At 49.6% G+C, this 25,964-nt stretch overlaps 1 protein-coding gene across 2 annotated transcripts in view; it reads right to left on the bottom strand.

Annotated features, from left to right (window-relative positions):
- Window positions 1–5,381: 5,381 nt before the first annotated feature.
- The window catches only part of LOC121288111 (coiled-coil domain-containing protein 50-like), a 49,511-nt gene continuing 28,928 nt past the window's right edge, over window positions 5,382–25,964 (bottom strand). Inside the window, exons 6-12 of one of the 2 annotated variants that reach the window (XM_041206443.1) lie at window positions 12,879–12,984; window positions 11,536–11,696; window positions 9,841–9,903; window positions 8,710–8,838; window positions 7,778–7,893; window positions 7,019–7,116; window positions 5,382–6,850 (exon numbers count right to left, since the gene is read on the bottom strand). In XM_041206443.1, coding sequence (XP_041062377.1) covers window positions 6,696–6,850; window positions 7,019–7,116; window positions 7,778–7,893; window positions 8,710–8,838; window positions 9,841–9,903; window positions 11,536–11,696; window positions 12,879–12,984 — 828 coding nt within the window. In that variant the 3' untranslated portion in view covers window positions 5,382–6,695. The remainder of the gene's footprint in view (window positions 6,851–7,018; window positions 7,117–7,777; window positions 7,894–8,709; window positions 8,839–9,840; window positions 9,904–11,535; window positions 11,697–12,878; window positions 12,985–25,964) is intronic. The other variant, XM_041206444.1, reaches the window with a different exon arrangement.

Raw genomic sequence — 25,964 nt, 5'->3', positions numbered from 1 at the left:
GTTCCAGATTGGTATCCAGTGGCCATTTCTGAGCTTGAGCAAGTCTGCGCAGGACTGGGATGGACAGGTTGAATGAGGTGCAGAATGGATAAGCAGCAAAGAACCTTCCCCCAGCAACTTGCCAACATGTCAGAGCGGGACAGGGGAAAGAGGGCACTCTCAGAAAGAGGTTGAGGCAGAACAGTTTGTTTTAGGAAGGGCATTCCAGAGCTTTGGGCCTAGGCTGCTCAAAGCAGCCTAGTGGTGGAGCAATTAAAATTGGGGATGCTCAAGAGGCCAGATTTAGATGAGCGCAGGTAGCTTGGAGGGTTGTGCAGCAGGAGGAGCTTGCAGAGGTAAGAGGCGTGGAATAAGTGGAGAAGTGAAATGGGGCATGACAACAAAGTCTATAAGGGGTAAAGAGAAAAGTAAAACAGAGCAAAGGTGCAAATGAAATGATGGGGCTGGGGCTGGAGCAGCATCAAAAATGCACATACAAATAGACTCTGAAGTCCGAGACCTGGTTACATAAAAACTTACACACAAGCTGATGGGAAATGGATAAGGAAACAATGGGAAGGAATTCAGAGATCCTGTAGGTCTGAGATCCTGTAGTGGGATAACAATGACCTAGATAGATAGGGAGGAGCAGCAACAAACTGTTGACTCAGTTTGGAGACAGGTGTAGTAAGGGAAGTCTAGAAGCTATTCAACAACCTTCCCCTATACACCAAGGATGTATTGGATGCATTGAAGAATGTTACAATTGATTCCCAAATGCAATAATATGTTCCAAAATAGTAACAAGTTAATAGTCAGCCTGTAGGAGTAGAACTTCACTGCATCAACAACCCCAAACATTACAGCTCTCCACAAAACTAGGCCCAGAAGCCAAACAGAAGCTATGCTTTTTGTAAGTGACTCTCTGTCTGTGGGTTGAGGACAAAGGCACGAATCCGTGCTCTGTTCAAGTTCCCTGAACGTTTAATTGGTAAAGGTAATTCAGTGCTTAACTCTGACCCAGTATGCAGCTGAATATAGCTATGGTGTGCAGCTTTCTCTTCCTCTTTAGTGTAATATTTAAACCAGTGAATGTTATTAAATAAACATTTTCTTACAATTCTGCTCCTGTGATTTTGGCTGTTTGTTGGGGGGTGGTGGGGGAGAAAAAATACAGAAGTATTATGTCAAAGTATAAAATATTGGAGCATTCAGTCCAGCAAGTTCCTGTTGGTGTTTATGCTTCACAATAGTCTCTTCCCACCCCTCTTCATTTCACCTCATCAACATAGATTATCATAAGGGAGAAAGGATTGGAAGACTAATTTCCCTTTAAAATAGATCTATGCTAATCCCCTTATAACTACTGCTTGTGATAGTGAGCTCCACACTCTGGCTAAAATAGTTTCTCTCTCAATCCCTATCGGATTTCTTGGTGATTTATCATATTCATGACCCTTAGTTCTGGTCTCCCCCACAAGTGGAAACATCTTCTCTACATCTACCCCAAACATCTTTCATAATCATGAAGACTTTAATCAGGTTACCCCTCAGTCTTCTCTTTTCTCCACAGCCCTAGTTTGTTCAATCTTTCTTGATAGACATAATCTATTAACTCTGATATCTAATATATCTTCTTTGCAACTTTTCCCTGGACTCTATACCCTTTTTGTAAAATTAATTTTACAGTTTTCCATATGTGATCAACCAAAGTTCTATACAAGTTCTGCCTTTCAATTTTATCCCTCAAAATTTATCCTCATGCTTAACTTGCTTTCTTTTAATTAAGTCATGTGATGTGTATCTGAAATCCTTTTGCTTCTTGACCCTGGGCAGATACTTATTTTCCAATGAGTATGTGGCCTCCTTATTCATGCTGCCAAAAAGTACTACCTCACACTTATCTACACGAAGTTCTTTTGACAATTAGATGCCCATTCAGTGAGCTTATCTTCCTGTATATTAATCATAGTTCTCCCCTCTGTTCACTACACCCCCAATTTGGTGCCATTTACAAATTTTGAAATTGCATTTCTAATTCTCAAGTCAAAAACATTTATGCAAATAGTGAACCCTGCCCTGCATTGATCCTTATGGAAAACCATTTACCAGTCAGAGTAACTATCTCTACCCTACCCCGGTTTCTGTTTTGTAGCCAGCTCGCTATCCATTCTGCTACGTGTCCCTCTGGTTCTGCAAAGAGAGAGACCGACCAGGTTTCAAATCACACATGGCAGAGTTTATAAATCAGTTCTGAAACTCAGACACTCCAGAGTTTAAGCTTTGATGTGTAGTATTTTATTCTTTTGGACAGAGTAATACATAGTCAAAAAAAATACAAAATCGCTGGTTCGAGCTAAGGCAAATCAGTTACCATCTGACTCAAAGCGATCGAAAATTAAATAAAACCTTCTTCAAAGGGAAGAGCAGACATGATGACACATGGAATCCTCATGACAGGATGTCCTTTTTGGGGAAGGGGGCAGTGGGAAACAGTTGCTAAATCTTTCAATGGACCATTTGAGACAAACAAGTGAATTTTCTGCCCCCCTCCTCTAGGGTAGGGGCCGAGAGGAAGCATTCTTGTGGTTATTTGAGTGTAATCAGACAGGCAGAGTCTCATCCTCACAGGTAACTGGTCATGTTGGAAAAAGTGGGCCAGATTTGACCTTTAATTCCCTCAAGACTGAGACCCAGTCTGGGATCAGCTGATGGCTGAGCCGCCTTCCAAAGCTGGAGTCCGCAGCCAGGGATTGGGTATTGTCCTGGAGGCAGGGTGAGGGCCAGGTTTGTGGGATGGAAACCAGCCGAGGATATTTAAAAATTCATATCTAAAAAAAAAACCTCCTTTTAACAGAAGTTTTAAAAGTAACACAAAATGAAACATTGGGATGAAAACAACTGCCTTTTGCAGCTTGCGACAGTGTCAAGTGAATGTGGCCGGAGGACAGTGAAAGGGATCAACGGGTTCGTGGGTTATGTCATTGAACCAACACAATGACAAACTCCAATGTATTAGCCACCCAGCACGTGCTCATCAGAGTGGGGAATTCCCCCCAGGAAATACTGAAGCTCGTGACTGTGACTGGAATGACAATGAATGTGATATCACCGAGAGCCTCTGAAGCACACGATCGAGGAATGCCTTGTCTGGTCCGCAGTGGTTACCAGTGGCTCATGGCCTTTGTTTATTGCTATCCCCAGATATTAATTGCTCATTGGCCAGAGCTACATTGGACAAAGCACTTGCTTCCCAACCAAAAATCACAGATTTGACCCCTTACCTTGGCAACTGTGCTTGCATGGATGGTTCTGAAGCCACTGGTATTCTTACATAGGGATAAGTTTACCCAAGGAGGGGGATATCTTGCTGCCCTGCCCCCCGCTGCAGGATGGGGTGTCACTGGGTGCACATCCTTGCCCCCCTGCAAGATGGGGTATCATTGGGTGCTTACCTCTGCCACCCCCCCCACCTCCCCCACGCCCCCCTGCAGGATGGGGTGTCACTCCGCTTTAAGTGTCAACAAGGAAAAGAATCGCTCTGGTTCAGATTGTGCAGTGAGTTCACCAGGCCAGAGGGTAACGTGTAGGAGAGGAGGAGGAAATGGAATTTCGTAAAACCTCGTTATTTCACTCGTTACCCTTCAAATTTCGGAGCGCAGGTATGAGGGAGAGATTTTAAACACCAAAAGGACAAGTTCAAGGGGTCTGCTCTGTGGTTCTGAATCTCTAGAGAGTTTGGGAAGAATTCTGACAGAGATGACTAACATGCCAGGCCTCAGCAGATCGGGGACTTTCCAATTTATCCCCAGTTTGAGACAAAACTGGATAAAAGTTAACTCCTTAAAAAGAAAAACACAAACTAGAAGCTTGTTTCAGCTCTAAATAAACAACACCAAACTTTCCCCAGAAGTCCCCGTGTCCACGTGCATCTGTCCTTGCACATTCACCAGCGCCACCTTGTCTGAAAGTCCCCCTTCTTTGTCGCAGTTCTCACCTGTTTCTGGCTGTTTCGATTTGCTACATCCACCAGTGCAGAATCCCAAAGATCTTTCCACGCCACCAACAATCACCAGGCCCCTCAGCTCAGCCGGGCAGTCAAGGAGAAGCAAGAGTAAAATTGGAAACTTTGCAAAGATTGCAGGGTGTGATCGGGAAGTGCCTGGAGATGAAGGAGGGCCCCAGGGAAATGTCAACTTTCCAAGATCAGATTTCTGACCATTAGGGTCAGAAACATGCTTCCTGCTGACTGCTCAGCGGCTTCTGTTCCGTATGCTAATTATTATTTCCTATTAAGACACGTGTTTTCATTTAGCAACTAACTTTTAGCAAATATGACCCGGGGTCTAGAGAGTGTGTTTAATTAGAAAGCTTCTGCATTAACTGGGTTGGGTCTAAGCAACTGACAAGAGCATCATAAAGTGACATCCCCACTTTAAAAAGAACAACAAATTGGAGAATTCCAAGTGTAATGCCACAGACCAGATACGGCCCTGGCAATGAATCAGGCGAAACCACAGGGACAGAGCAGCAGGAGAGAGGTGGGTCAGGAAATTATGCCTTTACTCCCCATTCAAAATCAGAGACAGGAGGCACCTGGGGAGAGACTTTAAAATAGGAGAGGAGAAGATTCAAGCGGTCTGCCACCTGGTTCTGTGTTTCAACCTCCAACAGCCCCCTCCTCACTAATGTAGAGCAGCCTCTGTGACAGACTGAAATCTCAGAAGTGGAGGGTGGCTGAATGAACTAACCAGAGTCACTGCCCTGTACCGGGTATCTGACTCAAGCTGCGCTGAGTCCCAGCATCCGGGAAAATCACTGCCCATCCTCCATGGGCAGTGAGCGGGAGTTAAAAAAGGCCCTTAAAACTATCACAGGCTGCGAGACACTGCCTCAGCCACCACAAGTAGCAAGGCATCCGAAATCAGAGGACACTTCCTCTGCAGGCGTGTGTATCATTTACCCTTTTATAAACATTCTTGACAGCACTAACAAAAAGCACCGAATCTTTGGAGGGGTAATTCCCTCAAATCCCAACACAAACCTGCCAAATTACTTTTTCTTACCCCCCGCTGCCCCCCACCCCCAGAAAGGAATTTGTAATAAATCTAAAATCACAGACTGCCAATGGAAGACTAGAAATTCAGTATCTTCACAAAACTCCCTCCACACTGTCCCCAAACACTCCCAGGACAGGTACAGCATGGGGTTAGATAGAGAGTAAATCTCCCCCTACACTGTCCCCATCAAACACTCCCAGGACAGGTACAGCACGGGGTTAGATACAGAGTAAAGCTCCCTTACACTGTCCCCATCAAACACTCCCAGGACAGGTACAGCACGGGGTTAGATACAGAGTAAATCTCCCTCTACACTATCTCCATCAAACACTCCCAGGAGAGGTACAACACGGGGTTAGATAGAGAGTAAAGCTCTCTCTACGTTGTCCCCAAAAATACTCCCAGGACAGGTACAGCACAGGGTTAGATACAGAGTAAAGCTCCCTCTACACTGTCCCCATCAAACTGTCTCAAGTAATGATCAAGATAGAAATTCTTGCAATTTTATCTATTGAATACAAAATATTTAAAACCTAAGCTGCAGAAACGTTCGGGGCTTAGCTCCATATTTTCACCTCAAGCTGGCATCTTTGTATAGTGACATGCAGCAGGACCTCTGGCTGATTTTGTCAGTGTCCCCAGGTTAGTGAGTGCAGTTCCAGCTTACCCAACTGAAATCAGCTCTTTTAGCATAGACTAAGGATCAAAACTGTGATTATCCGGAATGGGTAAAATCACCAAAGCCCTCAGTGGGCGGAGGTTGTGATGGGGTGTTTAACACTGAACACAGATCCTGACTGGAGAGGTGGAGACTTTCAATCCCTGCAGCTCTCCTTTGCAACATGATGTTTAACAGTGATGGGCTAGCTTGGGCCATGTGGTACATTTCCCCATTGGCCAATGGGAAGATCGGAATCTAGTGTTGCTCTTGGGAGGCTCCTGGTGGCAAGTTTAAGAGGCTCGGGAGCTAAGACTGTCCGGTTACAACCTCCCCACCCAGGAAGGTTCGATGCTGGAGGTGACATTCCCTAGCACTGACATCTCTCGCATCCAGTAACACAGGATTTTACAGTAACACTACCGCACGGGAAAGAGCTGTGACAGGCAGTTTGCACACCTGGCCAGCTGTGTGGAGCCTGATAGAGCAGTCTCTTTGCCTGAGTCCTGGGGAGTCCAGGAAAAAAAAGGGGGAGCGAGGAGAATGTCCTTAAATTCCAACCCACCCAGTTTCGGCAATGAAGTGATCATTTTCCAGTTGCTCCAAGCCAGGTGGTGGTTCGCTGGAGGCCCGAAGCTGGTTACTGCACAGAGAGCGCTCCCTCCCTCCACCTCTTCCACTGCTGACGTGAAGCCGCAACAAACTGCAGGAAGGATTGCATTGACCAAATTCAGAACTGGAAGCATAACCCAGCTGCCTTGTGTTCCAGACCAGTCTCATAACACAGCTGGGGCCTATGGGTGAAGGGGCACCTGGTTCGACGGTGCACAACACAGGTCGAATATTTCACGAGGGCTTCAAGCAAAGTCTACTCTGGAAACCTGAAGCTTACATGACGAAGAATACGTGAGCGCGTGCGTGTGTGGGTGTGTATATATAAAAACAGAGGTTTCATAGGCTGGCCAACACATTCAATCCGTTCCACAGCCCAGGCACCCTCATTGCTGCTTGCATCCTTCCTTCTTCTCCTTCGATTTCTGCCTCACCAGCTTCTCTTCCTGTCGCCTGGTCGGCGGGACAAACGTTGGCTCGGGGCAATCGTCCAGGTAGTCATAGAAACCGTCTGGTGGCACAGCACGGGGGTGAGGCAAAGCTGGAGCAGGAGGGAGAGTAACAAATTACCAGCCAACAGGCAGACAGCAATACGGCACAGAGAATAACGGGTTTATGGCAGTAGATTAGAGGCTGGAATCAAATCGAGGGACTCAGGGTGTTTTATTACGTGATGTTATTGCCCTATATGATGAACGTGAAGTGTTACCTGGTGGAACAGCAGGAAATAGGTCAGAGGAGTGCTCAGTGTTTTTGGTTTTGAAGGTTGGATCCAGCTCCTCTGCAATGTTTCTGGGGAATGAACACCTGTAACAAGAAAAAAAATCAATCTCTTTCACAGTGTGCTTTTATAAAAAAAAAATAATTATTTAATTATACACCTACCACAGCAATAACTCACTCCTGTTACTTATGGAAACTTTGACTCTTTGAACAATCCCTAGCAAGATCTAGATTTGGGCGGGCAGGTTTTTCATTTACTCTGAAGGCGGAAAGAGTGAATGATGAAAGTTAAATGGACTCCCCCACCCCTCTCACCAGCTCCGAGTTTATGTCCAGCGAACAGCAGACCACATGGTCCCAGCTTTAGACTCCTGTCTCGCCAAGTGCGTAGATCACAGCCGTGTCAACAGGTGGCGCTGCTATCGCTGTCCTCAGTGCTGTTTAGGGGGAGGGCTTGTGTATTTAGGGTAATAACGGGGTCACTGCATCTTACTCCTTCACAGGAAATAGCCCCTCCCCTCCTGATAACACAGATGTAAACATCCTGGGAAACCCCTCACAAAGTGGGGTGGGGCGGGGGGGGGTGCGGGTGTCACCAACTTCAGTAGAAAACAGGGCAAGACTGGAGAGAGGGAAAAGTACGGATATAATGTAGGAAGGGTTATGGACACCCATCCCACGGTCTGAAGCCATTTCTCTCCTCTATGGGCCCAGCCCCACTGGTGACCTCACTGGAAACACATACCTGGTTCTTTGCAGCTGTTCTGTGGGAGATTCTCCTCTCTCTGGGGTCTGCTCACCACTCAGAGATGGAAACCCTTCCGAGTTCAGTCGCTCTTGTCGAGCGGAGTCTGCTCGACTCTGCAAGGGAAAGATGAGGTCAATAAAACCTGGTCCGCCCAACAGCCCCCCATTTCCCGCCCACCCACCCACCCCCCTGTCCCACCCGCCCATTCAATGGCTCACCAGTTAACTCAGTATTAAAGCTACACAGACCACGGGTGCCTGTGTTTTGACTCCCAGGCACTGCTGCGTTTAGTAACCTCATGCTGGAGACCAGGAACATTTGTGCAGCATCCCGCTCCCAACTGACACCCAGTGACTGCTGGTGTAGGCGACGCTGAGCACAGGCCTCAGGCAAGGTTAGGTCCAGCTGAAGTGTACGCTAACCCAAGATTAACATACAAAGATTCTTAGCTTCAGCAAAGCACCGGTCATTCGCCAGACCATCCAGGGAGGGACTGGGGAAAATCACCACATTCGGGAAAGAGTGAGAAAGAGAACTGCTGAAATGACACATCGCAGGCCAGCAGAGAGGGACAGACAGAGGCCCCCTAATCTCTTACTATAACAAGCGGAGCCATTTGTTTACAGTATTGCTGGGAGCTCCACCGCTCTGTAATGGCAGAGCCGAGATTGGCATGATGGACTGAATGGCCTTTTCTTTTGCTATATCATCCTATGATTGCCACACAGGCAAATGTTGTTAAAACTCCAAACCAAGTAATGCATGGCAATGGACCATTGCACCAATATTTTGCACCATCATGCCAACTGTCCATATTTGATACATTTAATCATGTGATTAAGTCAAACAAATTGCATTCTTGGATCAAACTGATGAACTTTACCAGAAACGAATGTTTCACATCCCTGATTTTAAGCTCTTTTCCTTACCCGTCTCTTGTTCCTCTCCGAGGAATCATTGCTCTCTTCAGAATACTCTCTCCTGGCCAGCTTCTGGTCCAGCCCCTTGGACTGTTTGTGGGCTTTCAGTTCTTGCCTCTGAATGTATTTCGCTATTTCCTGATAGAAGCAGATTTGGTCTGAGACCTTAGCTTTTGTCAAGTCAAAAGCAAAACGTACAGCAATGTTTATATAAAATGAGCAAACCCTTCAATTTATAAGCAGCCCTTCACAATCTCAAGGTGGACACCAATGGGTTACAGCCAGTTAGGTCCTTCTTTCAAAGCAAAGGCTGGTCACTGTTGTCATGTAGGAATGGCGGCAGCCAATTCATACACAGCAAGATCTCACAAACAACAATGTGATAATGATCAAATAAGCTGCTTTGTGATGTTATTGAGGGATAAACATTGGCCAGGATACCAGAGAGAACGCCCTTGCTCTGCCATGGGATCATTTACATCTACCCGAGGGGGCATACAGGGCCTCGGTTTAATGCCTCATGCAAAAGATGGCACCTCCAGCAGTGCAGCACTCTTTCAGTACTTCAGTGGAGTATCGGATAGAATTACCTGCTCAAGGGTCTGCGGTTAAATCCATGACACCTGTATCAGAGGTATGAGTGCCACCCACTGAGCTAATAACAACTATTATTAACATCTCATGGTAAAGCCATGACAAATGTTACTATCAGGTGGAGGTCCCAGGTGTTTCAATTGCTGTTTTCTCATCTCTGGATGAGGTGACATCAGGGCCTCGTTCTAGGGACAGAGCGAGAAATCAGCAAAATTAACCTGACATTCAGGGTCTGGGTGACATCCCATTGCTCAGCTACCCAGCATTACCTGGCTACATAGTTCACCTACCAAAGTCAACAAAATCTTGGGGTTGTATCTGTTACATCCAGCAAGTTGGAAATAGGGTGAGCGTTCCCTGTTTGACACCCCTCCCTGGCTAGATATTGGGTAATGAAGGCAGGCGCACACTGATGGCAATAATTATGTAACCGAGGCCCACATCGCCCAGGGGGAAATATCTGGTGTAAATACCTCAATCAGAAGCCCAATGTTCCTGGTTACACCCACCGCACAAGAATAATCACACCCACTGCCTGGGCATTACCTCATCCTGTGCCACCTGGGCTGTACGGAAATCCTCCTCCTGGTTCCTTTGGCTCTTTGATTTCTGCAAGAGATTTATTTCGAACATAAAAGGTCAGGTTTATAGAGGAGACAAGGAGTAGAACAACGCGAAAAGGAAAAGGCCACAATATTTTGATAAGGAACCCTTTAGGGCAGAGTGACAGTCAGCACCTTGGAGAATTGAATGCCTGTACTTACTCCCAGCCACATACCTACCCACCTCTCTTCTGCACAAAGTTAACCAGCTTTGACTCAGCTGCTTTCAAAGTGGAATGCACTCCACAGTCATCACGGAGAGAAAACTAAACACTTTATTCCTTCTCGAAAGTCCAGTTCCATGGCCAGGAACGTTTCCAATTAAAAGCTCACACTTTTATGACAATTTTCTGATTAATTGGGCTCCTAACTAGCGTGAAAAACTGCCAGTATTGTGAACCATCTCCAAAGTGAACTATAATGAAAGCTTTTAACATTGGATTGGGCTAACGTGGGAGTTGTCATGGTTAATGAGAGGCCCCTTCAACAACACCTCACACGTACATAGCATTTTTAATCTAGTAAAATGTTCTAAAGCATTTCACTGAAATGTGATCAGTTCAAATCTGACACCTAATGTCTCCCATCCATCCTAATATCTAAATAACAGATCAGTTTTAAAAGCAAAATTGCATTAAGCACTGACTAAGTATGAACAAATCTTTTGGACTGAAATTTGGACCAGTAGACATTCTGCATTAACCCTCCAGAGATGCTGCTCCAAGTTTAGATCACCTCAATACTTGCCAGCTTCCAACCATTCGCTAGACTCTCTCAAAATATCAACAGCATCTTTAGGACATTCTACAACGAAAAACAATTTCAGGAGATATTAGGACAGGTGGCCAATAGCTTGGTCAAAGGGGTATGTTATAAGCAACGTCTTAAAGGAGAAGAGGGAGGTTTAAAGGGAAAATTCCAGAGTTTAGAGTTTAGGTAGCTGAAGGCACAGCCACTAATTGAGGAACGATGAAAGTCAGGGGTGCACAAGACGTCAGAATTAGAAGAGCTCGGTGACCTTGGAGAGTTGTAGGGGCTGGAGGAGGTTCCAGAGGTAGGGAGAGTTGTAGGGGCTGGAGGAGGTTCCAGAGGTAGGGAGAGTTGTAGGGGCTGGAGGAGGTTCCAGAGGTAGGGAGAGTTGTAGGGGCTGGAGGAGGTTCCAGAGGTAGGGAGAGTTGTAGGGGCTGGAGGAGGTTCCAGAGATAGGGAGAGTTGTAGGGGCTGGAGGAGGTTCCAGAGATAGGGAGAGTTGTAGGGGCTGGAGGAGGTTCCAGAGGTAGGGAGAGTTGTAGGGGCTGGAGGAGGTTCCAGAGATAGGGAGAGTTGTAGGGGCTGGAGGAGGTTCCAGAGATAGGGAGAGCTGTAGGGGCTGGAGGAGGTTCCAGAGATAGGGAGAGTTGTAGGGGCTGGAGGAGGTTCCAGAGATAGGGAGAGTTGTAGGGGCTGGAGGAGGTTCCAGAGATAGGGAGTTTTAGTGAACATATAGTGATCATGAGAACAATCAGATGTTTAAACCCATTGAGCTATTAGATGGATCAGCCCTGCCCCTCTATAATGATGGGAGACCCCCCCCCTCCCAAACTGTCCCGCACCACAATCAAAGCATCAAAGCCCAATAACTCCAACTGAGCTCATGTACCAGCTGCACCATCCTCACTTCCTCCTCCTCCTGCAAGAGGCGGGCCAATGCTTCATCTCGCTGTAGTTGCTCCTGGTCATTCTCGTAAGAATCTCTGATATTCAACTGTGCAACTTCCCTGTCCAGAGGGTTTCGCTCGTGCTTGCTCCACACCCTCTCCTCTATATTAAAAAAAATACATCAAAAACCGGTTACCCTCTCCCCTCCTCAAATTACCAACTCGCGCGAGGGTGGCCGAAACAGGATCACGGACGCCCCTCCCGACGGGCTAATCTTCACGTGCAAGCGGGGCCTGGTTATTCCACTCTGGGGGGCATCACAGCCCAACCAATGTCAAGTGAGGAAAGCGGAGAGCAATCAGGACAGGAATCCTGGTCGCCTTTCTCCATTTCTCAACCCAGCAAGTTGACATTGAAGTTTATTATGGTGTCACATCCGGTCACTCCCCTCGATCCCTCCCTCAGTAATGTGCTCTGCTCTGGGAAGGGTCAGCAAAGCACTGACTGGAAGCCCCTAGCTTGGAATTAAGCTTAAAAAGAAACCCATTTTTGTGAGATCCATCCAGTCATTTATGGTCCCCTTTATGTTCAACGAACTGAGAGAGCACCAAAGCCAGAATACCTGTCACTGAAGGGAATCTGATCAAGTGACTCAAAATTCATTAGGCATTTTGAGAAGGTAAAAGAACAAAAGACCAAAAGGAGATTAGGGGAAGTTTTAGTGGGGCGTGGAACATTGCACCATCAAATGTGGTGGAAATAGGATCCAGAAAAACTTTTTAAGAAGAGTAGGTAAAAAGAAGAAAATTGAAAAAGACTCAGGAGGCAGGAGAATGGACTAAGGGGATAACTCAGAGAGTCAGCTCATCCGCGATGGGCTGAATGGCCTCAGCTCATACTGCAAATTCAATTGATTCCCAAGGGAGAAGTGTCCCCTGCTCATGGTTTGACATACTAGCGCTCCCGTCACCCCTCCAGCAGCACAGCTGGTGTTGGCCGCCGCTCTGTGGGTAGCGCACTCTCTCGCTTCCAAGATACAAGATTGTGGATTCAAGTCCCCACTCAAAAGCTGGAGGACAGAGATCTCTGGTGCAGTGCTGAAGGATTGCTGCACAAACAGACAGAGCAATGACAGGGGAATATACGGCCACTGCAGCCTGGGAAATGACTCTTTGTTTAAACTGAGAGAATGAGTGTGTGCAATCCTCCTTGTGACAACCAAATCCTACTCGCTTAGGCTCCCGCTCTACTTTGGGCTGGTTTGACAGCAGGACACCCTGGTGATGCACCTATCCCTCCAAGCTTCAACTGGGACTATCCACAGGATAGGACAGCAGAGTTTACCTCTGTGCCTGTGCATCTCTTCACCCGCTCCATACAGTTCAGCCTCAAGCACCACTCTCCTCTGGTTCCTCAGCTCTTCCTCCTCCTGTAACCTCCGGGCAACTTCCTACAAATCCAACACAAGGAGGTTAGTCACATCCCAGCCCTTGGGAAAAGCTTTGCTTAAAATCCCTTTCAGATCTCCAAACAGGAATTGGAAAATCCTGCGATTATTGAAGTCTCCAAGTGAACAGAATAAATAAATAATGCAGAAGCCCGAAAGGGGGAGGTGAAGTCAGTCAGAGCAGAGAACCAAAATTCAGCTGGGGACCTCACTCCTGCTTCGGAGCCAGCGAGTGGACAGTACAAGAGGGCCAGGTTAACCCGGACCCCAGTGAGGGTCAGCACCTTCAGGAGAGGAGGGGGAGCTGTACCCCAGTGAGAGTTCAGCACCTTCAGGAGAGGAGGGGGAGCTGTACCCCAGTGAGAGTTCAGCACCTTCAGGAGAGGAGGGGGAGCTGTACCCCAGTGAGAGTCAGCACCTTCAGGAGAGGAGGGGGAGCTGAACCCCAGTGAGAGTCAGCACCTTCAGGAGAGGAGGGGGAGCTGTACCCCAGTGAGAGTCAGCACCTTCAGGAGAGGAGGGGAAGCTGTACCCCAGTGAGAGTCAGCACCTTCAGGAGAGGAGGGGAAGCTGTACCCCAGTGAGGGTCAGCACCTTCAGGAGAGGAGGGGGAGCTGTACCCCAGTGAGAGTCAGCAGCACCTTCAGGAGAGGAGGGGGAGCTGTACCCCAGTGAGAGTCAGCACCTTCAGGAGAGGAGGGGGAGCTGTACCCCAGTGAGAGTCAGCAGCACCTTCAGGGCGAGGGGCTGGGGGGTGGGGAAGGGTTTTAACAATTGAAAATGATTAAGCTGTGCAGGTTTATGAGAACGGAGATACGTGCATGAACAGTAGCTCATTTCAAACGAATTCTGATTGCAGGAGGGGAATGTGAGCGAAGACAGCAGGCAGGCTGATCACAACGAACTGAGTTGGTGGGGAACTTCAACAGCAATTCTCTCACATGTGTTGACAGGAAACAAAACACTGACCAGAGCCTGTTCCAGGAAGCAGCAGTTCAGAAACCGGTAAAATCAAACAGCTCACTGCTAACCCCGAGTAAGATCAAAACTGAGAGATGAGGCCACAATAAAACCAGCCAAGGAACCTCAAGGGTCCCAATATCAGGGGCTTTTTACTAAAGTGGGGTCTGACACCCTCCACTTGTGATCAGCACCAGAGTTTACCAAAATATCACCATCACAGTTTACCAAAATGTCTCTAGGAACTAGAATATTACTAGTGTCAGAAAACACAGACAGTGGTCCCGTCCCTCCCGGGGCCCCACAGGCACAGAGCTGAGGGAGCAAATTACAGGAATTAGGAAGACGGTCTCATTGACAGTGCTGTAACCTCCTCCAACCCCTCCGCGCTCCCTCCGCACTCCCTCCAACCCCTCCGCGCTCCCTCCAACCTCCTCCGGCCCCTCCGCACTCCCTCCGCGCTCCCTCCAACCTCCTCCGGCCCCTCCGCGCTCCCTCCAACCCCCTCCAACCCCTCCGCGCTCCCTCCAACCCCTCCGCGCTCCCTCCGCGCTCCCTCCAACCCCTCCGCGCTCCCTCCGCGCTCCCTCCAACCCCTCCGCGCTCCCTCCAACCTCCTCCGGCCCCCTCCGCGCTCCCTCCAACCTCCTCCGCGCTCCCTCCGCACTCCCTCCGCGCTCCCTCCGCACTCCCTCCGCGCTCCCTCCGCGCTCCCTCCGCGCTCCCTCCGCGCTCCCTCCGCGCTCCCTCCGCACTCCCTCCGCGCTCCCTCCGCACTCCCTCCGCACTCCCTCCGCACTCCCTCCGCGCTCCCTCCGCACTCCCTCCGCACTCCCTCCGCACTCCCTCCGCACTCCCTCCAACCCCTCCGCACTCCCTCCAACCCCTCCGCACTCCCTCCAACCCCTCCGCACTCCCTCCAACCCCTCCGCACTCCCTCCAACCCCTCCGCACTCCCTCCAACCCCTCCGCACTCCCTCCAACCCCTCCGCACTCCCTCCAACCCCTCCGCACTCCCTCCAACCCCTCCGCACTCCCTCCAACCCCTCCGCACTCCCTCCAACCCCTCCGCACTCCCTCCAACCCCTCCGCACTCCCTCCAACCCCTCCGCACTCCCTCCAACCCCTCCGCACTCCCTCCAACCCCTCCGCACTCCCTCCAACCCCTCCGCACTCCCTCCAACCCCTCCGCACTCCCTCCAACCCCTCCGCACTCCCTCCAACCCCTCCGCACTCCCTCCAACCCCTCCGCACTCCCTCCAACCCCTCCGCACTCCCTCCAACCCCTCCGCACTCCCTCCAACCCCTCCGCACTCCCTCCAACCCCTCCGCACTCCCTCCAACCCCTCCGCACTCCCTCCAACCCCTCCGCACTCCCTCCAACCCCTCCGCACTCCCTCCAACCCCTCCGCACTCCCTCCAACCCCTCCGCACTCCCTCCAACCCCTCCGCACTCCCTCCAACCCCTCCGCACTCCCTCCAACCCCTCCGCACTCCCTCCAACCCCTCCGCACTCCCTCCAACCCCTCCGCACTCCCTCCAACCCCTCCGCACTCCCTCCAACCCCTCCGCACTCCCTCCAACCCCTCCGCACTCCCTCCAACCCCTCCGCACTCCCTCCAACCCCTCCGCACTCCCTCCAACCCCTCCGCACTCCCTCCAACCCCTCCGCACTCCCTCCAACCCCTCCGCACTCCCTCCAACCCCTCCGCACTCCCTCCAACCCCTCCGCACTCCCTCCAACCCCTCCGCACTCCCTCCAACCCCTCCGCACTCCCTCCAACCCCTCCGCACTCCCTCCAACCCCTCCGCACTCCCTCCAACCCCTCCGCACTCCCTCCGCACTCCCTCCAACCCCTCCGCGCTCCCTCCAACCTCCTCCGGCCCCTCCACGCTCCCTCCAACCTCCTCCGGCTCGGGCCTCTTGCACATCCCCGATTTTCAGTCCTCCAGCCTTGGCGGCTGTACCTGCAGCTGCCCAAACTCTGGAATTCACTCCCTGATCCACTCTGCCTCCCTCTCGCCCTTTAAGAGGGCTCCTTAAATGCCACCTCTTTGACCAAACCTTTGGCGTCCTTTTCTAATGTCCCCAAACTGTGACTCGGCTTCAAACTCCGTTTGCTAAATCGCTCCTGTGACGCGCCTCGAGATGTTTCACCATGTTGAAGGTGCTATATAAATGCAGATGCCTGTTGCTGAACTTGTTAAAACCTTCCTCTGAAAAGCTGCCTGCTCTCCCCTCCTCAAAGACCCTCTTTAAAGAACTATTTGACCAAGTGTTTGGCGCTAAAGCCGCTTTACATACAGGCTGTCAGATTCAGTTTGGTTACACTCCTTTGGGCTATGTTGAAGGCGCTATATAAACACGAGTTGTTGTTGAATCAATCGTCTGTGCAGATTTGTTTGATCTCAGGTTGGGCCCTTCCATTTGGCCTCAGTGCCCTTGCATCAAGAGGGGACAAGGACTCAGGCCTTAGACCCAATTCATGACCCTGAAACCACTGGATTCCAAGCTACAAGAAAAGCGGCAAATAGTAATCTTTGTATTTGGATTTGATAATCTGTAGGTAGTGCAGCAGCACCTGCTGAGACAGTGACAAATATCCTACCCCCAGTGGGCCTTCTGGGGTCACAGAGGGTGATCCAACAGCCATTCAGAACAGACCTGAACCGTACTTAGAAACGGAGCAGGTATCCACCATAAAACTCTGCGCAACGTCCCATACCACAGGGGGGCCAGTGGGTGGCGAGATTGGGGGCAGAGAGATACCCCCTGGTGAGCTGCACAGAACGGGCAGGTCCAAGATTAATCCCCAGTGCCTGTGGAGTCGGGTGTTCTTGGTCACGGTGTAAGCGGGGGTGCAATAGTCAGCCACAGTGCCTTGTCGGGGAGGGGGAGGAAGGGAAAGATGCTGGTCTCTCAACCCTTCAGGTCAGGCCAATGCTTGTTGCTGGGAAGTACAAGAGACGAGTGAGGGACTTGGACGTGATGCTCTCCTCCCATGGTGGAATAGCCCAATGAAATGGATATCTAGGTTCGAAATTGGACACTTGGATAAGTTACAGGAGAACATTGGCCAACCCCTTGGTTTTTTTTTTAAAAACTGAAGCAGCGTTCCTTTTGCCTGAGGCCACAAAGTAACTTTCAGCATGATACACAACTGTGTTATTGTATCACACAGGCGAGCAGGAGAGGGGCAGAGAGGGGGGGGGGGTGCGAGCAGGAGAGGGGCAGAGAGGTGGTGGGGGGGGGGAGGGCGATCAGGAGAGGGAAGCCAGAACAGGAGAGAGTGAGAGAAACACAGTGAGGCAGGGAGAGAGGGGGGAGAGAGAGAAAAACCCAAGAGAAAAGGTTAAGGGAAAGGGAAAGACTTGCATTTATATAGCACCTTCCAGAAGCTCATGCAAAGTGTTTCAGAGTGAATGAAGTACTTCTGAAATGTAGTTACTGCTGTAGGAGACATGGCAGCTAATTTACACACAGCAGGATCCCACGATGAACAATGCAGTGATGACCAGGTGATGTGTTTTTGTGACATTAAGGGATACACATTGTCAGGACACAGAGGAATGTCCCTGCTCCCCTTCCAATTGTGCCCACCTGCGAGGGGTGTCCCAGTTTCAAGTTAGTATACCTGACGGTGCAGCAATCCCTCAGTACTGGCGCTGCGAGTGAGCGCCCAGGTTTTTATGATCAGACCACAAAGCTTCTCCTTTAATCCCACTCTTGTAATTACATCTGCTCCCACATGGGGGTGCTGAAATTCCACATTCAACGCAAGACCCTGGATTCCCTCTCCTTTCCTGAACATGACTATCCCATCGAAACATAGGAGCAGGGGTAGGCCATTCAGCCCCTCGAACCTGCCCCACTATTTGATAAGACCAACACTGATCTGATTGTCGGGGGTGGGGGGGGGTCTGAACTCACTTTCCTGTCTACCCCAGCCTACCCACCACCCCCAACCACCCCCCCCCCCACCAATAACCCTCGACTCCCTCGTCCAACAAAAATCTGTCTAACTCAGCCCTGAATAAATGCAGCAACCTCACCTCCACTGCTTCCTGGGGAAGTGAATTCCATAGACTAATGACACTTAAAACTGAGACCTTTTTCTCAAAACTGTGTCCTTTGGTTCTTATGCCTCCCACCGCTCACTATCCTCCTGGTATCCAGCCCTGTGAAGCTCCCTCAGGATCTGATATGTCTCAGTAAGATCACCCTCTCATTCTTCTAAACTCCAAAGGGTACAGGCCCAACCTTTCCTCATGGGATAACACCCTCATCCCAGCAATCAGTCGAGTGAACAATCTCTGAACTACTTCTAATGCAATTATGTCCCTTTTCAAATAAGGCCAAAACTGTACACAGTGCTCCAGATGTGGTCTCACCAAGGCCCTGTGCAGCTGCAGTAAAACTTCCCTACTTTTATATTCCATTCCCTTTGCAATAATCACCACATTCCATTTGCCCTCCTAATCCCTTGCTCTACCTGCGTATTAACTTCCTATGATTCATGTACCAGGACACCCAGATCCCTCTGTACCAATGTGTTTCGCAATCTGTCCCCATTTCAATAACATGCTGCTTTTTTATTCTTCCTGCCAAAGTTCACATGTTCCCACGTTTCTCTTTTTTCATGGGATGTGGGCATGTGTTGCCCGTCCCTAATTGCCCTTGAACAGAGGGGCTTGCTCGGTTATTTGACAGGGCGGTTAATAGTCAACCACGTTGCAGTGGGTCTGGAGTCACATGTAGGCCAGACCAGGTAAGGACAGCAGATTTCCTTCCCTAAAGGACATTAGTGAACCAGGTGGGTTTTTATGACAATCGATGATAGCTTCATGCTCATCATGACTGAGACTAGCTTTATACTCCAGATTTATTGCTCCAATTTAAATTCCACCATCTGGCCATGGTGGGATTTGAACCTGTGTCCCCAGAACATTAGCCTGGGCCTCTGGATTACTGGATGTGACATTACTACCACACCACCGTCATCCCCTACCCACCCCTCCCCCATCTGCTAAATTTTTGCCCACTCACTTAACCTATCCACATCCCTTTGTAGTCTTTACCTCCTCTTAACAACTTGCCTCCCTACTTACCTTGTTGCCAATGGCCAATTAACTACTGTGCCTTCCACCAAATCATTGATCTGGATTGCAAATAGCTGAGGCCCCAGCACTGATCCCTGTGGCACTCCACGAGTTATACCTTGCCAACCCAAAAAAGGCCCATTCACCCTACTCTCTGCTTCCTGTTAGCTAACCAATTCTCTATCCATGCTAAGATGTTACCCCCTACACCACGTCATGAGTTCTTATGTTGTGTAGGAACCTTTATGTGGCAGCTTATCAAATGCCTTTTGGAAATCCAAGTACACCACATCTACAGGGTCCCCTTTATCTACCTTGCTTGTTACACCCTCAAAACACTAATAAATTAGTTAAACATGATTTCCCTTTCGCAAAACCTCGTTGACTCTGCCTGATCCCATTAAGTTTTTCTAAGTATCCTGATATAACCTCCTCAATAATAGATAATTTTCCTAAGACAGATGTTAGGTTAACAGGCCAGAAGTTTCCTGCTTTGTCTCCCTCCTTTCATGAATTAAGGTGTTACGCTGCTATTAAGGTATTACATTGCTGGGGCTCTTCCAGGATCTATCTCTTGTTGGGGTTAGTTCCCAGGTTGCTGCTTCTCTTCCATTATCGCACCCAAGAGCCACTCAGTGTGTATGGGTATTAGCAAACTATTGGACCATGGGGGTCATCACACCCTCCAATGCTTTCAGAACAGCTTATTCTCTCTCCTCCTCAGTTTATAACATCAAAGTCAAGGTTGAGAGTTGAACAGCAGTTACCCCTGTACCCAGTTTTAGAATCGGATGTTCCTGTTTAATGTTTAGCTACTGGGAGAGATACGGAGGACTGAAGTCCAACATTATTAGGGCTGGAGTACTCATTTCTCCCTCAGTTCTCTGCATTGAGTGTTGGCTAGTTCACAACTCAACACTTAGCTGCTCACTCCACTAACCTATGATCATTCTAGCTTGATACACTAGTTGCTTACTACACTAGCCAGTCATCTAGCCAGATTCACTAGTTCCTCACTCCACTAACCTGACGTCTAACCCACTCACCCAATTAACCTGATCCTCTACCTGATCACTGTACCAGCCCGACTCCATTGCACCAACTGTGGCCTAACCCAATATACAAAATACAATATACAAAAAACAATCTCTTCTTTGCCTCCACCTATCCCTGGCCCTCTATCCAGCTCTACCTGTCCCACCCGCCTTCAACCAGCTTATATTTCACCTCATTTCTATATTTCTTTAGTGCCGATGAAGAGTCATACGGACTTGAAACGTTAACTGTGCTCCTCTCCGCAGATGCTGCCAGACCTGCTGAGTTTTTCCAGCTATTTCTGTTTTTGTTCCGGATTTCCAGCATCCACAGTATTTTGCTTTTACCAACGTACAGATTGCTCGCCCTAGTAACCTGCTGTCTAAGCCGATAGATACACTGGCTTTTCATTCCACTTAGTTAGATGGTCTGACAGGTTGGATGGTCTAACCTGTTTCACTATCAGTCGTTTGAGGGTTAACTCGAGCTGTAACTGTCATGTGTTTGGAATGTTTACAGGATGCAGACTGATAGCTCCTCCAGCCCGACAATTCCTCAGACAGACAGCAGGGGGATTCTTGGCACCCGGGATAGCACTCAGAGGCAAAAGGTTCCCCGACACAAACATCTGGCTCCGGCATCTGACAAGTTTCCAGCTGCTGAACAGGCAGCAGTCTGATTGGGCACTGCAACACCACCCCCTGCTGGCACACCATGGTAAACCCAAATCTTAAAAACTCTCACAGCAGGTTTCACACGTTGAAAGAGACAGCCGAGGCAAAAGGAATGAAGGACCACATTAACAAGTGAGATCAACTAAGGTAATTGGCAAAAGAAGCAGAGAGGGGAGACTTTTTTTTTTTTTACAGTGAGCTGTGAGGATGTGGAATGCACTGCCTGAACGGGCAGTGGGAGAAGATGGAGCAGAAACATTCCAAAGGCAGTCACGTAAATACTTGAAAAAGGAGAAATCTGCAGGGCTGTGGGGCTAATTGGATAGAGTAAGCACAGGTATAGTGGGCTGAATGGCCTCCTTCTGGGCAACATCATTCTATGATTGTAAACGGGATCAAAGTTAAAACACGTTTTTAACCAACAGAATTTTATGGAAAATAGGAAGTTGATTTCCCAGAGGACACTGTTGTATTTGCGGCTGCTGCACCTGTACCTCTTGATGTGATATACTGTGCGCAACAAATACTTGCATTTATGGAGCACCTTTAACTAAGCAAAACATCCCAGAGTACGTCACATGAACAGCAAACAAAATTTAACACTAAGCCCCATAAGGAGATGTTAGGACAGATGAGGTTGTGTTTTAAAGAGCACCTTAAAGAGGTGAGGAGGCGTAGGGAAGTGAAGTGGTTTAAGGGGGGAATTCCAGAGCTTGGGACCTAGACAGCTGAAGGCACGGCCACCAATGGAGGAGTTAAAATCAGGGATGTACAATAGACCATAATTGGACGAGCGCAGAGATCTCAAGAGTTATGGGGTTGGATGAGTTTAGAGTGACAGGGAGCGACGAGACCATGGAGAGGTTTGAACACAAGATTGAGGATTTGAAAATTGAGGCTTTGTCAGGCCTGCGGCCAACGTAGGTCATCAGGCACAGGGCCGATGTGTGAACGAGACTTGGCACGAGTTAGGATACGATTGGATGAGCTCAGGTTTACAGAGGGTGGAGGATGGGAGCTGGGCCTGTAGAGCTTTGGAATGGTCGGGTCTGGAGGTAACAATGGTAAAGATACCACTTGAAAACTAGGTGCCCCCTCCAGCCTGTGCTGACATCATCTCCTTTATGTTCACTAATGCTGATTTTTTTAAACAGTTAATGGTTTCTAACTCTTGGCCTGTTGAAAGGCTTCTCATGTCGGGGCACGCTGTTTCAAGTCAAGGTTTGTGTTTTATTTTACAGCTGTTCTATAATTAGAAACAGTCACCAGTCAAGGAAGAAAGCACAACAGGTTATTACTGTGACTCCATTCAGCAGATCTTAAATCACTTTTACTTAAAGCAACAAGACCTTTTATTTGGTTTCTAAATAATCAGACATGCCAAGCTCCTTTCTACATTTCCTCTGACACCTATTCCAATATTAAAAAGCAGCTCACAATAAGAACAGCAGGCCCTGCAGAAACATGCCCTCACTGGGCAACACAGAGCTGAAAGGATTTGGCTTCCACCCCTGGTTATCTGGACAGTATAGTGTTACCTGCCCTTGATCACTATTCACACACCTCCTGCTGGGGAATGCCCCTGTACAGACATCAAGGGAGATTAGAAACAAGCTGGTACATGATGCACTCCATGGTTAAGCAGCCCCTTGACACTTGCTGTCTGGATGTGTACAGGGAAATTATCTAAAAAGCCAAAGTGAGAGTCAGCACCTTCAGGAGAGGAGGGGGAGCTGTACCCCAGTGAGAGTCAGCACCTTCAGGAGAGGAGGCGGAGCTGTACCCCAGTGAGAGTCAGCACCTTCAGGAGAGGAGGGGGAGCTGTACCCCAGTGAGAGTCAGCACCTTCAGGAGAGGAGGCGGAGCTGTACCCCAGTGAGAGTCAGCACCTTCAGGAGAGGAGGGGGAGCTGTACCCCAGTGAGAGTCAGCACCTTCAGGAGAGGAGGGGGAGCTGTACCCCAGTGAGAGTCAGCACATTCAGGAGAGGAGGGGGAGGAGGGTAGAGGAGGCGGGTGGGGTTGGTGGGTGGAGGGAAGGCAAGTGGAAGAAATAGGGTAAAAGAAAAGCTGGCTGGAACACCCGGACTTGATTGATTCTTCTCGAAGGACCCAGGCAGGTTGCTGCCAGTGACACACTCACATGTCAATTAGCAGTTGAGCCAATCTGAGGGGACACGATGAAATCTAGTGACTGACTCGAGTAGCTAGCTGCACTGAGGCACTTACTGCATTAGCACCAAGGACTAATGGAATTGGATGATAAATGGAGTGCTGCTGTCGAGCTGTGAGGAGCAGTCATATATCAATCCAGTCTCCCTCACACAGCCAGGCAGTATAAATTCCACGTGCATGTATCCTGAATATCGGTATCATTGCAAATATCAAGAGGGTCTGGAGCTTTAAATAACACCTCTTGTAGATGGCTCAGTGGCTAACACTCAGAGACATGTACCATCCTCAATTAGTGGACCAATCGATACACATCCCTCACCTCGTGGGCAAACGCGCTGTCCCAGCACCAGGATGGGGAACAGTGATATCTCAGTGCCCAGACCCTGCTACATAGAAGGACTGGGGTGTGGGGCAGAGGGTTAGGGCTGGACCCATGCCAATAACTGTAAACTACACCGCCACCGGCCCACAGCCTCCCCCCCCACCCCACCCCCGCCCACAGCCTCATCCCCCCACCCCCGGCCCATAGCCTCCCCACACCCCCTCCACTTCCCTTCCAGCACTGGCTGACAATCACATAATTCATGAATAAATAATACTTTTTTGAAAAAGTGAAAACACGGACTGTAAAATAATGTAAAACCCATGCGTGCAGTGTAACCTTTCTCTTCCCATCACCAACATCCTATACAGTGATTAGAATTGGCCCTAAAATGAGGTGTAGCTGCGTCTATAGGGGGAGGGAGATCCCCTGTAAAAACACTGCCTGATGTATAACTTTCACTTGGAAGAAAAAAAAATGTCAGTTTCAGTGAATCTCTTGCAACAAAAGTTGTTACATTAAACACAGGAGAGGAGGGGGAGCTGTACCCCAGTGAGAGTCAGCACCTTCAGGAGAGGAGGGGGAGCTGTACCCCAGTGAGGGTCAGCACCTTCAGGAGAGGAGGGGGAGCTGAAACCCAGTGAGGGTCAGCACCTTCAGGAGAGGAGGGGGAGCTGAACCCCAGTGAGAGTCAGCACCTTCAGGAGAGGAGGGGGAGCTGTACCCCAGTGAGAGTCAGCAGCACCTTCAGGAGAGGAGGGGGAGCTGTACCCCAGTGAGGGTCAGCATCTTCAGGAGAGGAGGGGGAGCTGTACCCCAGTGAGAGTCAGCACCTTCAGGAGAGGAGGGGGAGCTGTACCCCAGTGAGAGTCAGCAGCACCTTCAGGAGAGGAGGGGGAGCTGTACCCCAGTGAGGGTCAGCATCTTCAGGAGAGGAGGGGGAGCTGTACCCCAGTGAGGCTCAGCACCTTCAGGAGAGGAGGGGGAGCTGAACCCCAGTGAGGGTCAGTACATTCAGGAGAGGAGGGGGAGCTGTACCCCAGTGAGAGTCAGCACCTTCAGGAGAGGAGGGGGAGCTGTACCCCAGTGAGAGTCAGCACCTTCAGGAGAGGAGGGGGAGCTGAACCCCAGTGAGAGTCAGCACCTTCAGGAGAGGAGGGGGAGCTGAACCCCAGTGAGAGTCAGCACCTTCAGGAGAGGAGGGGGAGCTGTACCCCAGTGAGGGTCAGCACCTTCAGGAGAGGAGGGGGAGCTGTACCCCAGTGGGAGTCAGCACCTTCAGGAGAGGAGGGGGAGCTGTACCCCAGTGGGAGTCAGCACCTTCAGGAGAGGAGGGGGAGCTGTACCCCAGTGAGAGTCAGCACCTTCAGGAGAGGAGGGGGAGCTGTACCCCAGTGAGAGTCAGCACCTTCAGGAGAGGAGGGGGAGCTGTACCCCAGTGAGAGTCAGCACCTTCAGGAGAGGAGGGGGAGCTGTACCCCAGTGAGTGTCAGCACCTTCAGGAGAGGAGGGGGAGCTGTACCCCAGTGAGAGTCAGCACCTTCAGGAGAGGAGGGGGAGCTGTACCCCAGTGAGAGTCAGCACCTTCAGGAGAGGAGGGGGAGGAGGGTAGAGGAGGAGGGTGGGGTTGGTGGGTGGAGGGAAGGCAAGTGGAAGAAATAGGGTAAAAGAAAAGCTGGCTGGAACACCCGGACTTGATTGATTCTTCTAGAAGGACCCAGGCAGGTTGCTGCCAGTGACACACTCACATGTCAATTAGCAGTTGAGCCAATCTGAGGGGACACGATGAAATCTAGTGACTGACTCGAGTAGCTAGCTGCACTGAGGCACTTACTGCATTAGCACCAACGCAAACTGGAGGAACAACACCTCATCTTCCGACTAGGCACTTTACAGCCTTCCGGACTGAATATTGAATTCAACAACTTTAGATCTTGAGCTCCCTCCTCCATCCCCACCCCCTTTCTGTTTCTTCCCCCTTCCTTTTGTTTTTTCCAATAATTTATATAGATTTTTCTTTTCCCACCTATTTCCATTATTTTTAAATCTTTTATGCCCCCCCACCCCCAGTAGAGCTGTACCTTGAGTGCCCTACCATCCATTTTTAATTAGCACATTCATTTAGATAATATCACCAACTTCAACACCTCTGTGTTCTTTTGTTCTTTTGTCTGTGACATCTTTTGATGATCTGCTCCTATCACTGCTTGCTTGTCCCTACAACCACACCCCCCCCCTCCACTTCTCTCCCCCCACCCTAACCCCCCACCCCCACCTTAAACCTGCTTATATTTCACCCCTCTCCTTGGATTCACCTAGTTCTGCTGAAGGGTCACGAGGACTCGACACGTCAACTCTTCCTCTCCGCCGATGCTGCCGGACCTGCTGAGTTTTTCCAGGTAATTCTGTTTTTGTTTTGTTACATTAAAACCTGACTTTGGAGTTGCAAAATGCTGAGTTTGTCGAAGGAATATCGCGTCCAAGTCCAGGGAGACCCCACTCCTGCTCTATGACCATCACTGGTGGCCTCAGCAATCCTGGCCGTCGGGAGATCAGACATTATTCCATCCACTAATCCCAAGGGGGGGCACTGGCCATAGACAGAACCATAATGGGTTACGATACCTCCTGTGAATGAATAGCTAAGTCAGAATTCACATCCAAGGATACCTGGTAAGGAGGGGGTACTGGAGGGCGAACTTTCTGCTCGCAATTGGAG

The sequence above is a fragment of the Carcharodon carcharias genome, chromosome 15, assembly GCF_017639515.1.
Source record: "Carcharodon carcharias isolate sCarCar2 chromosome 15, sCarCar2.pri, whole genome shotgun sequence".
NCBI lineage: Eukaryota > Metazoa > Chordata > Chondrichthyes > Lamniformes > Lamnidae > Carcharodon > Carcharodon carcharias.
The sequence above is the reverse complement of the archived record's forward strand: the minus strand, read 5'-3'. Positions and strand labels throughout refer to the sequence as shown.